General features: G+C 52.1%; 3 protein-coding genes across 3 annotated transcripts; all 3 read right to left on the bottom strand.

The window, feature by feature from the left end:
• Nucleotides 1-395: 395 nt before the first annotated feature.
• On the bottom strand, nt 396-3,497 carry T069G_08148 (HEAT-like repeat domain-containing protein; the record flags this gene model as incomplete). Its single annotated transcript, XM_056175358.1, has 6 exons — nt 396-585; nt 642-750; nt 811-1,054; nt 1,131-3,110; nt 3,195-3,253; nt 3,449-3,497. The coding sequence occupies 6 exons, from the start codon at nt 3,495-3,497 to the stop codon at nt 396-398; spliced, it is 2,631 nt and encodes an 876-aa protein (XP_056026307.1).
• Nucleotides 3,498-6,953: 3,456 nt separating this feature from the next.
• Nucleotides 6,954-7,238, bottom strand: T069G_08149 (uncharacterized protein; the record flags this gene model as incomplete). Its single annotated transcript, XM_056175359.1, has 1 exon — nt 6,954-7,238. One exon carries the CDS (start codon nt 7,236-7,238, stop codon nt 6,954-6,956), a length of 285 nt encoding a protein of 94 aa, XP_056026308.1.
• Nucleotides 7,239-8,580: 1,342 nt separating this feature from the next.
• T069G_08150 (uncharacterized protein) lies at nt 8,581-10,272 on the bottom strand (the record flags this gene model as incomplete). Its single annotated transcript, XM_056175360.1, has 4 exons — nt 8,581-8,802; nt 8,871-9,610; nt 9,690-9,889; nt 9,947-10,272. 4 exons carry the CDS (start codon nt 10,270-10,272, stop codon nt 8,581-8,583), a joined length of 1,488 nt encoding a protein of 495 aa, XP_056026309.1.
• Between the last annotated feature and the right edge of the window lie 899 nt (nt 10,273-11,171).

The following is an 11,171-nucleotide window of genomic DNA, read 5'->3' on the forward strand; positions in this document are numbered from 1 at the left end:
TTGGGGGGCAAAAAGATGACAATTAAAATGGGATCGATGGGGAAGCGGGGAATGTTGTAAATATGGAAACTGTAGCCACTCGAATAAAAAAAGGAATATGGTGTAGTGTAAAAGCTTCATGAAAAGGGGTATTGGATTACTGTAGTGTCATAGGGTCTATATACACATGAAGTGGTCATGGGGATCGTGTTGTTGCTCTGCTGTGATGTGTTGAACTGGGGGGAAAGGGGGGCGGGGTGTGTGCGCCTGCGCGCGTGTCCTGCGGCAGGAAAGTATAACGGGGTACTCTCGATTCAGAATCAACGGCTGTTGCGATGCAGTTGTTCCTTTTGTTGTTGTTTGAGACTCATGGTCCCGGGACAGGACGCTCAAGATTAAAGAGCGGGATTTCGACCTCAAGACTGAGCAATGACGCCTTGTGTGCCACCCAACTGACGCTTGACTTGCTCACGAGCCCAGCGGGCGGTCTCTATCGTGCGCGGCTGGAAGTCGCGGTTGGTCTTGGTCTCCTTAATCATAGCCGTCAACCAGCCCTGGCGGAAAGCATCAACAAGCTCGCCATTGGGATAGGCGTCAGCCAAGTCACTAAAGATGGTGTTAGCATATTCGTTCTATTGCGTAGATATCATTTGGGTCCTTACCCGATGACTCCCATAGCCGCCCTCATAAGTGACTCGCTGCGGTTGGCATCAGTGCTAATGAGGTTGAGAAGCTGGAAGATGGCGGGAACATATTGCTGAAGGACTTGCGCTGCAGAAAACTTGTCAGTATTACCATCACGGTAGGGCAGATATGTGAGATCAGACGTACTCTTTCCGCTGGACTTCATGGCACCGATAATGCCTCCCCACGCATCCATGATACCTTCTCGCAGAGAGATGACATAGTAGTACATCTCATCGGGACCCTCCGGGGTCGCTGTGACTGTGGATGCTTGCTCCAAAACTTGAGCAACGACTGAGAGGTACGTCTCGAAGTGGCCTCCGATGGCGCCGGCAATATCACCAAAGCACTGCAGAATAGCGGGCTTGAACTGGTTGGCAAGAGTGGTACTCTGTGAGACAGCAAGTTAGTCATGTCAGGCCCCAAGTTGTCTGTCGCTAGCGATGAAAATCAAAGGAAAAGCTCACCCTTAGGTTGTTGAGGAGATAGTTCATGAAGTTATCGCAGAAAGGCTGGCTGCGCTCGCCCATGGATCGCGTAATGTCGCTGACGAGGCCAATAGCCATCGAGCAGAGACTAGGCTCGTCTTGGTTTCCAAGAGCATTGTACAGGAAGGGGACAAAGGCCTCCATGTATTTGATGAAGTCTTCCTCCATGGTAGTTGACAGGGCGCTGATGGTGGCGAAGATGGCCTCGGGCACGCTAGACTTTCCTCCGATGGTGCTGAGGATCTGAAGGAGGACCTGCATGATGCGATCACCTTGAGGGGTAATCTCCTTGTCAAGGCGCGAGATGATGGCTTGCAGAACAGTGCACAGGCTGTTTTGCATCTCTTCCAGAGTCAGCTTGTCCTCGACGCTAACGACCTGAGTCTGGAGAGGAATGGTCTCCTCGAGACGCTTGATGATGACATCAGACAGGGATGCGATGGCCGGCAGGCTCTCAGAGGCAGAGTTCTGAACAAAGACATTGAGGACTTCGTAGGCGGCGGTTCGCACGGATGTCTCGGTATCCTGGCGAGCAGTGACGTCCAGCAAGGAGCTGACGGCCTGGTTAAAGTGAGGAGTAATGGGGTTAGAAGAAGCACCAAAATCGCCGGCGAAGCGTTCGGCGAGGTTCATCAGGGCCCAGCAGCAAGATGGGGCCATCTTGGCGTTGCTAATAAGGCCCTTGAAGAGGGACGCAATCAGCGTGGGAAGATGCTGTTGAGCATCAATAGCCTCTGAGCACGCCTCGGTGACGCGGCCCAAGGCATAGGCGGTGGAGTCCTTGACCTGGAGAGAGGAGTCGTCCATCATGGTGATCAGGACAGGCAGAGCCTGCTTGACAATGGGCTCCAGAACCTTCTCATCGGGGCCCTCCATAATGGCGCCAAATGCAGAAACGGCAGCGTCTCGGTTGTGCCAGTCATCAGATCTCAGGTTCGACTCGACAAAGGACAAAACGGGAGCGATGATGGTGGCGTTGACAGCCTGGGAGTAGAGCTGCAGACACTGGTAGGCAGCCCTGGACAAGTTATACTCGTCATCCGTAGCATCCTCATCCTGCTTGGTCAGGAGAGTCAGCAAGACGGGCACAACCTCGTTGGCGGCAACGCGCGCAAAGTTGTAGAAGGAGCGCATCTGGTCCGAGCTCTCGACCTGTGAGTTGTCGTCTTCGATGGAAATTTCCTCTTCGCAGACGGTGCTCCAGAATTCGACGGCCAGCTTGGCGACGTCCTCATCCTCGGATTTCATCCCGAGAATGGTCAGACCAAAGAGGGCCTTCTCCATGTAGAAGCGCATGTTCTCGTAGTAGAGACCCATGATGCGGTTCAGGCAGCCGAAAGCGCCCTGCTGGATTCTCGAGTCATCGGCCTGGGTGGCCTCGCAAACGACTTGCATGATGTAGTTTCGCTCGCCCTCATGCTTGAAGTTGTTGGCAACAAACTCGAGCGAATCGCCCAGCGCCGTGATGGCGGCGAGTCGGACCTCGACGTTGGCCTCCTCCTTGCGAGCGCCCTGGACGACAGCGGTCAGGATGGCGTTGGAGTGGGTTACGAGAGCGAGTCGCAGCTCGGAGTCTTGGCTTTCGCAGATGTAGCCAATGGTGGTGAGTGAAGCCTGCTTCTGGTGATCGGCGCCCTCGCTCACGTTCTTGACAAGGAAAGGCAGCAGATCGGGCCATTGGTTGCGGGGCAGCTCGATGGCGGCGATGGAGGAGATGACTTGGGCGGCAGCATTGCCAGCACGGGTGTTGCTTGAGGACAGGGTCTGCAGTGTCAGCTGCTTCACCCGGTTCTTGGTCTCATCGTCCGTTCCCTGAAGCCATTTTGTCTGCAGCTCCTGTTGCCTGGCGAAGTCTCTGGCTGTGAAGGCGTTCTTGAGGGCAATACCGGCAGCGGCTCGGATGGAGCTCTCTGCTTGTTCGTTTGCGAGTTCTTGAACGAGTGTAGCGAGATACAGCGGCTATACGAGGGCGAGGAAGAGAAAATTTGTCAGTGTCTGCGATCGGATCTTTTGTTGATTCAAGGGAGGCGGGCAAAAACGTACGAAGTTACTCTCCGCTGCCTGGGTGAGTTGTTGTTCGGCGGCGTTTCGCAGGTTCGCATCTGTGATTATTTACCTCTGGTTAGCTGAGGATGCTCTGTAGCTCGGCTTCCCGAAGTCGCCTTCTTCTTCATTCCGCCCCCAAGTCGGGCTTCCTGGAGAGCAAAGGGCCATCACAAGCAAACAAAAGTGCCCCTCTTGAGGGGTGCGCAGGGAGGGTTCCTGCGGTAGAGTTTTTCCCTCCACTAGGTACTAACCTGCAGACAGCGAGTTGGCGAGCACCGTATTAATCTCTGAGCTCGACATGGTTGCGGTCTTTAAAGCGTCCTGTCATGCGGCGTCTTGAGGCCCTGGTGATGCTGGTGGGAAGCGCCCTGTTGTGATGAGCGGCCACACACGTGTTGGACCAAGGGGGGGAGGGAAGAAGGGCGTAGACGCGGGGGAGTTCCCAAGGCGGAGGCGGAGAGAGAAAAAAGAGAAAGTAGAAAAAAAAGGGTAGCCTCGTGGGATACACGTAGTTGGTTTGGCGCGACAAGGCAGAAAAGGGAAAAGGGCGGTCTATTGAAATTTGGGCGATGTACTTTTTCTCAATCTTGGAACCGTGAGCGTGAGGATCCCAACAGCTGCCTGGCTGTATTACGGTCAGAAGCAGACGCAGAAGGGGAAGAGAGCGAATAGGGTCGAGGGATCGCACAGAGGGTCTGCCTCCAAATAGTAAAAGGTCGGCAAGGGGGGTAGTTTTGTGCTGTGGGATGACGGGGCCAGAGGTGCTGCCGCCTTACTACCGCCTTGCTACCGCCACTTTCTTGCAGCTGCACGACTGCGTGCCTGTGTAGGCGCTATTTTAGAGGGAGAGGTGCTAAAGAGAGTGCCGGGCTGTGAGAATGACGCAGCGATGCCGTGCTGTCACGAGGTCCGGGAAGTGCCTGTAAATGTGTAGCCCAGGGGTGGTGGTTCTGGTGAAAAGAGCAGAAGAAAGAGAAAAGAGAACCTTGGAAAAATAACAGTTGAGTTCAAGGTTGAGACAGAGACGTATGCCGAGTTTGTGGAAATGGGTCAAGAATGCAAACAATGAATAGAGTTTCGTCAACCTAACCTGAATCGAAATCAGCACACAGCGGTACGGCACTGCACTGCACAGCTGGGCGATCCAGTCAGTAATAGCGGTCGTCAACAGCAGTGGGCGGCACTTGACGGTGCTTCCGGGTGCTTCTCTCAGGGCTCTTTCAAGGGCGAGCTTCCACTAAACATGGAGGGGCCCCCCCGCTATGTACCAAGTTCCGGCCAGCAAGCTGAGCAAGGCGCGGGAGGATATGTGGATTAATGTTTTCCCCCCGGCGTGGACGAATCAGCGTCGGCCGTGGCGGGTTTGCAGCGGGGCCCAGGGCGAGGTCGCTGCCCCGGCGAAACGGCGGTTAACACAGCTGAGGCCTGTGGGAAAAAAAAGAAGAGGGCGAAAAAAAGCTTAGCGACAGGCGGGGCGGGCGGATCTCAAGGTTGCCGCCAAGGAAAAGCTGTGAGACAGCCCTTGAGCACATGCAGATTCTTGTTGACGCCTCGCAAATACGATAACATAGATAACCAACATAACCCGCAGCACCGAGCACAGTACAGTACAATATTCGTACCTTGCCTGTAGATACTACTGTACTGTACTATTGATATCACCACGAACTACATACTACCCAAGGTAGAGCATGGAACGGGGCGGATCAGCAGCGCAGTGGCAAATTGTGCAAATCCTGCCGTCATCCAGGCCTGCTTGATTCGCTGCTCCCGCTGTTCCGTGCCTGTGACGAGCATGACAGACTCTAGTTCCGTTTGTGCCTGTGCTGTCATGTGATCCGTCACTGGAAACAGCTGCGATGACAGCATTCGACATCCGTAGATGGAGAGTTTGAGCCTCAATAAGGCGGCACTACTGTACTGCTAGTCAGACCGGCTGGAAACTCGCCCTATTTTGCTTGCTTCAGCGGGGTTCCGTCAAAAAGGACCCTTTCGGAGGGCTCATGCAATCATCTCAGCTGGGCTACGTTATGCTTATACCTGCAAAGGCACTCTTAATGAAGCAGACCAGACGTCTTGTTTGTCCTTGAAAGTCCTTTAACGTCGCATCCAATATCTTTGCCGCCAACAGTAATCAGTGTTCCAAAACAACAACAGGCAGCAAACCCACCAAAACATCCATGATACATGACAGTCCTTTCGCACGCACCCGCAACTCAACTTTCGCACAGTGCCCGCAAGGTTGCCTATTGCGGGACGGGTTTCCAACAGCTTCTATTATTCCCCGCTCCCGACGTTCTCTTTGTCTCACTTGTGAACTCAGAATATTCTCCACAGCTTCCAGGGCAACGAGATGCTGGAAAGTTATATCGATAGCACATGCTGATGAGGGGTGCTGACTTTTGCACTGCGTTTGAGTGAAATGAATGTGAATACGATATCCATATGACAATGGTGAGACGCTTACGCGGCGGCGTTTTGGAAACTGATTTCTTCAAGCTTTAATAGAATGGAACGACTACGACATGTCTTGAAAATGACGGATGTGTCTTCAACAGCCGTATGCCTAGGTAGATAACAAGGGAGTGGGCTATCTCGGCGTACTAACTTTGCTGTGCAACTACCCCGGTAGCTTCAATATAAAGTGCCATCTGATTCCAGCATCAAAAACCCGTGGGATTGTGATAAGGATGTTAGTAGTACACTTCCTTGTGCTTGTATAACAGGCAAATTGAGACTCAGGATGCTGGATTGTCAACTTAAAGGGGTTGGCTACAGTACATGTAGCCACTCATCTACGCACTGGAATACGCAAGCCAATTCAACATCAAGCTGATACACAAACCAGGAAAGGACCACCAGATCCCTAACGCCCTCAGTAGGCTCCCGACAACCCAACCAATCTACCTAGTAATCTGTCAAGAGCATGTGAAGCAAAGGAAAGGAAGTGGACGGCTGAGATTAAGCCGCTCTTCGGCGAGTTCGAAGTAAGCTGTCGAGTTCTATACCTGGCCACACTCAGTCGTGCTGAAGAGGAATCTGCTTTGGCATTCCACTTTGAGAATTTCAATGATGATTGGAAGAATTACTGTTTTATCTATGGCCATAAGAAGTTTCAACGGCTGGTAAACACATGGAAGAACAGGATCTCGTCTAAATTCAGAGTAAGTAGCCTCTTATCTGTTACTACTATACCTTACTACTTTTGGAATACTGACCCCTCGAAGGCGTTCATTGACACAACGGCCGAGAGCGACAAGAAATTTCGCAGACTACCCAGTATGACGGGAACGCCTCCCTAACTCAACTTGATATTGGGAGATACTAAGTAGCTAGCACCCCAGCGACTGCGTCAGGTTCAAGTATCGGACTGGGATACAAAAGCAAACTCCTCCCTTTTCTTTTCTTACTGATGATCTGGCACATAAATAATTGATACGATCTGCTACTATCGATACTTTACTCTACTTCTACCTGCGTCTGCTACTATCGCTATATTTTTCTAGTATCTGCTAATATCGCTACATTTTTCTGGTATCCGCTCCTATGGCTATATTCCTCTAGTTTTTAGTATCATCACTTCCCACCAAGGTGATTTTAAATCTGAGGTATGGGGATTCTGCATAGCAAGCTTAGGGCACTGGACAGTATTCCCCTTTGATATGGTGGTAAATTCCTTTCCCATTCATGATGTCACTACCTACTTAGACTGCCTACGTCGACGGTTTGCCTATATATCACACCTCCAAAATGGTATCAATCAGACTGAAGAGTCTCACGCCAAGCTGCAACATCGTCGGAGCGATCGACGTCAGGGTCGCTGGAATATCCGGCCGGAGGCTCAGGCTCCCAAAAGTCTGCGGCACCAGAAATCGCCGCAAGTTTTGCATTTGCCCACTGGATATCGATCATGACTTTCATCTTGGCAGCTTCTTCTTTTGCCATGACCAGGCTGAACACGTCTCCAGTTTCGATGGGGCGGCAGTTTCCTTTCCTTGACTCCATGATAAGACCTTCGTCTTGTTGGATTGTCTGAAGCATTCTCGCGATAGCGTCGTTGTCTGCTTTAGTGCTTTTTGCTGGATTGTTGCCGGTCTTGGGTAACCAATGGAATTGTAATTGAAAGATACAATTCTCATTCTCAAGTGAAGGAATGATCCCATGGAACTTCAATCCAAAAAGACATTTACCCCACCAGTAATGAAGAGTAGGGTGCAAGCAGAGCATGTTCCAAGATTCGTCAGAAGAACCTGGTCCCAAATCAAGAAGATCATACAACGATTTTGCATCTTCGTGACCTAGAAGACCTTTTACGGTAGGGACATAAAGACGACACTGAGATATGCTTGCCGCACTTGCAGTAATCGCAAAAGGGATGATGTGGCAGACTTCGGGGTAAGCAGCTCCTGTGAGGATGCATACTCCACCATCCCTGGTAAAACACTTCTCACGCTCTTTGTTGTTTCGATTGACACTCTTGGTATCCGTGCCGCCATCGCTACTTTTGCACTGGCTACTTCCACTCCGGCTACTTCCCTGTTGGCTATCTCCATGGAGACTACCTCTTCCACGGTGACTACCGGCCGAGTTTTGAAGGAGGATGACTGCAGTTCGCAATTAGGATCCAATACAACTTATTTCCAGCATACTGCCCATTCTGCAGGCAAAACCGTGACCGAATACCTACCGAAATTACAGGCATGTACTATACCGATCTGCCTTGCAGTACCTGGAAAATGATCATCTTTTTTACTCTTGCGTGAGTCTACAGCATATGATGTTAAGAGAGGTGGTTATAGATATAATGGAGCAATCATCCGTACACCCGGTTCCCTTTTTGCCATTCCTTCTGGGCATCCAATATGCTGGTAGCTGGTTCTACAAATGGGTGTGGATATAGACTACTAGGTAGATAGTTGTAATGAGTGACACCAAGCAAGACTGTGTATATAGAGTAGTATGTTTATTTGCCTTTTCGTTATTCATTACATGTAAATGAAAAAAGTATAATAATAAAAAAAAAAAGAACATCAATTTAAACTCCAAGTCGTCATCAAGCATTCATGGATCGTAAGACATGAAGAAAGAAATAAGAAAAAAAGATCCAACTTCTTACTCGCCCCCTCCTCCAATCCCCTTGACTTGTCCCTGCAAAAAAGTAAAAAGAAAATGATAAGATCAAGCCAGCTTAGTTGTATCCCATCCATGCAATACATTTCATCTTCCTTCTCTTTTCGAGCCAGACTAATTCTCGCCTCGCGCGGTAAATGGCTTCTTTGTATCCAAGACAAATAAAGAGGCAAGTCGACAATATATCCAAATCTCACTCATAAAGAATCAATCATGTTATGAGCTTCAGGACGTGGATGTGAGGTTGAGTTCCTCAACGGTAGCGAGGAGCTGCGCGGTCGTAAATGACCTCAGTCTCCCTGACGACATTGCGATCACGCTCGTCCCGCCGAGGAGGCGCACGCCTGTCATAGCTTCGTCGGGTGTCAACCTCCTCGTAGTAGTCAACCTCGCGGTCGAATCGAATGTCACGCTGTCGCTGTCGCTTGGATCGTCGAATATCATCAGATAGTTCAGTCAATTGAAGAACATCGTCCTGAGGAGAAGACTGGGTTAGCAGACTGTGTGTATTTGACTTGGACACTTCAACCGATCGTCACTTACATATTTGAGGTAATCCATGACATAAAAGAACTGATCAGTCTCCTCATACTCGTAGCCAAGCTCTTCGATGGCCTCGCGGATGACCAGGTCCTTGGTAATCTCAGTCCACATCTCCTTGGGAGGAGCAGGAGAGCGGCCGACCCGCCTGTCGATTTCAATCTCACGGTCACGGTCGAGGATGGAAACGCTGACGCGCTCACCCCGGAGAGCGGGAGGAGGCGAGGGCGCCCTGTTGGACAAGTCATCCCTATCCCTCTCTCTCTCCGGCACAAACTTGGTCCTCCGCACACCGCTGTACTTGCTCCAGGTGGTGTCGGTGGTTGCGCCGCCAGCGCCATCCATGCGTATCCGCTCAGTTCCAGGAGGCACGTCGACAATGGCCCAGTTTTTGGTAGCACCGCCCCAGGCCTCGCCCATGCGTCCCCGGGAGTCGACCTTGGAGGTGATGTACTCAGCCTCATCGTCCTCGATGGGGCCGCGTGCAGCGGCAGAGTGAGCCCTTCTGCGGGTCTTGGTCTCCTCGATCTTCAAGTCGCGACGGACAACAATGTCGTCATCATAGAAGCGGCTGGAACGCCTTTCACGGCTCTTTGAGCGAGTGCGGCTAGCAGATCGGTGAATGTCAACCTCAGCGCGGCCCTTGGACAGTGAAATGTCAATGTCTGTCTCGCGGGTCTCGCGCTCTCTCGGGCGGGGCCGGGCCGCCGGAGGCGGGGATGGCTGTCTGGCTTGGATCATGCCTAGGAACCCGTTAGCATCGAACTCTAATTGACAACACCTGATGGCTGAAACGTGCCCAGGGGGGGAAGCCAAACTCACCATGATCAATGTCTGTGTAGTGCGTAATAACCTCACGCTCAATGACCGGGCCGCGGATGACGGGAGGCGCCGGAGGGGGAGAAGGCGAAGGCGAAGGCACCCGCTCACGCTCGCGCTCTCGCTCGATGATGCGGATGTGCTCTGAAGCAGTGTCGGACGGCTCAACATAGCGCACGGCTCTAGGCGAAGGAGACCTGCGTCTGGCGAGAGAGGGGCTTCTGATCTTCTCGACGATTCTGGTGCGAGAGTGCTCATGCTCCGGCTCTGAAGGCGAAACGCTCTGGGCCCTCCGCACAATGCGCTCCTCGCGGAAGCGAATCGGGCTGGGCTCCCTGGGCGGGCGGTCATAGGGATCGGCCTCGCGCTGGCGAAGAACCATGGGGCCAGCCTCAGGCCTTCGAGAGCGGCTCAGGAACTCGGGCAGATTGCCATCTCTCTCGCGGAAGTGGATGTCAACCTCCTCATAATCGCCTCGGCGGGATCTTTGGGCGGGTGGCGCGGGGCTGCGGGTGACGGTGCGTGTGCGGATATCGTCAAACTCGACGGCAGACCGGCGTCCGTAGTCTTGGTCCCGGTAAGCCATGTTTTAATTTCGTGTGGTTTCTCTTGTTTTGGTCTCGTGTTCCGCTGGTTTCAAAAGTCAAGCCCAAAAGATCAAAAGATGAAGTTCGGCGCCTCATTCGCTTTGTATGTTTGAGCGACAAAAGCCGGGGCAAAGGGCAGGTTATTTCTGTGGTGACTTTGCTTTATCAATCAGTATAAGCGGGAGGAGTTGGAGCGGGGTCTCAAGGTGGGAACGTCATGCGGCTGAGGCTCCTTGTGACGTTTTGGACGCGAGAGAGTGAGTGAGCACTCACATTAATTGACTGGGAAGACAAAGAGACACGCGCACCGGAGCGAGCGATTTCGACGGAAGCGGGATATGAGGGTGAAATCAGTGCGCAGCACAGATTCGAGCGACAGATGCAAGTTGGTAGAGTACAGAGAATGGAGAACAGGAACAGACAAAGCGAAGCAGCGACTGTTGCTGCTGGTTTTGAGGATTTTCTAGCCCTCCACTTGCAAAGCGGGCGCCAACGGCCAGAGGGGCAGTGATCCATGACTTTTTCTTTTTAGAGGCAGCAAGGCAGTATCAGCTGGCGACAGGGGTTGGCCAACGTCATCCCGGCAGCGAGAAACGGGCTCAGGCGATCAAAGCTGGTGCTGGGAACCTGACCTGATGTCTTGTGTCATTCACATTCATTGGAGGCCCGAAAAAAGAAGCAGGGGGCCGGGATGCGCCACTACCGTGTTGGAAGTGGAAGGCTAGCTAGGTGCTCTATTGTCTTGCTTGCTCTTGTTCTTGTTTTTTCCCTTCTTCTTCTTTTTTCTTTCATGTGCTGAAACACGTTTCCGCTCGGTGACTCTATCTCGGACTTGCATGGGAATCCTCGCTTGTCTTGGAGCCCAAGCGGGGGCCTGGCCTGGATTCGATTGCATCCA

The sequence above is a fragment of the Trichoderma breve genome, chromosome 5 (assembly GCF_028502605.1).
Source record: "Trichoderma breve strain T069 chromosome 5, whole genome shotgun sequence".
In the NCBI taxonomy this organism is placed as follows: domain Eukaryota; kingdom Fungi; phylum Ascomycota; class Sordariomycetes; order Hypocreales; family Hypocreaceae; genus Trichoderma; species Trichoderma breve.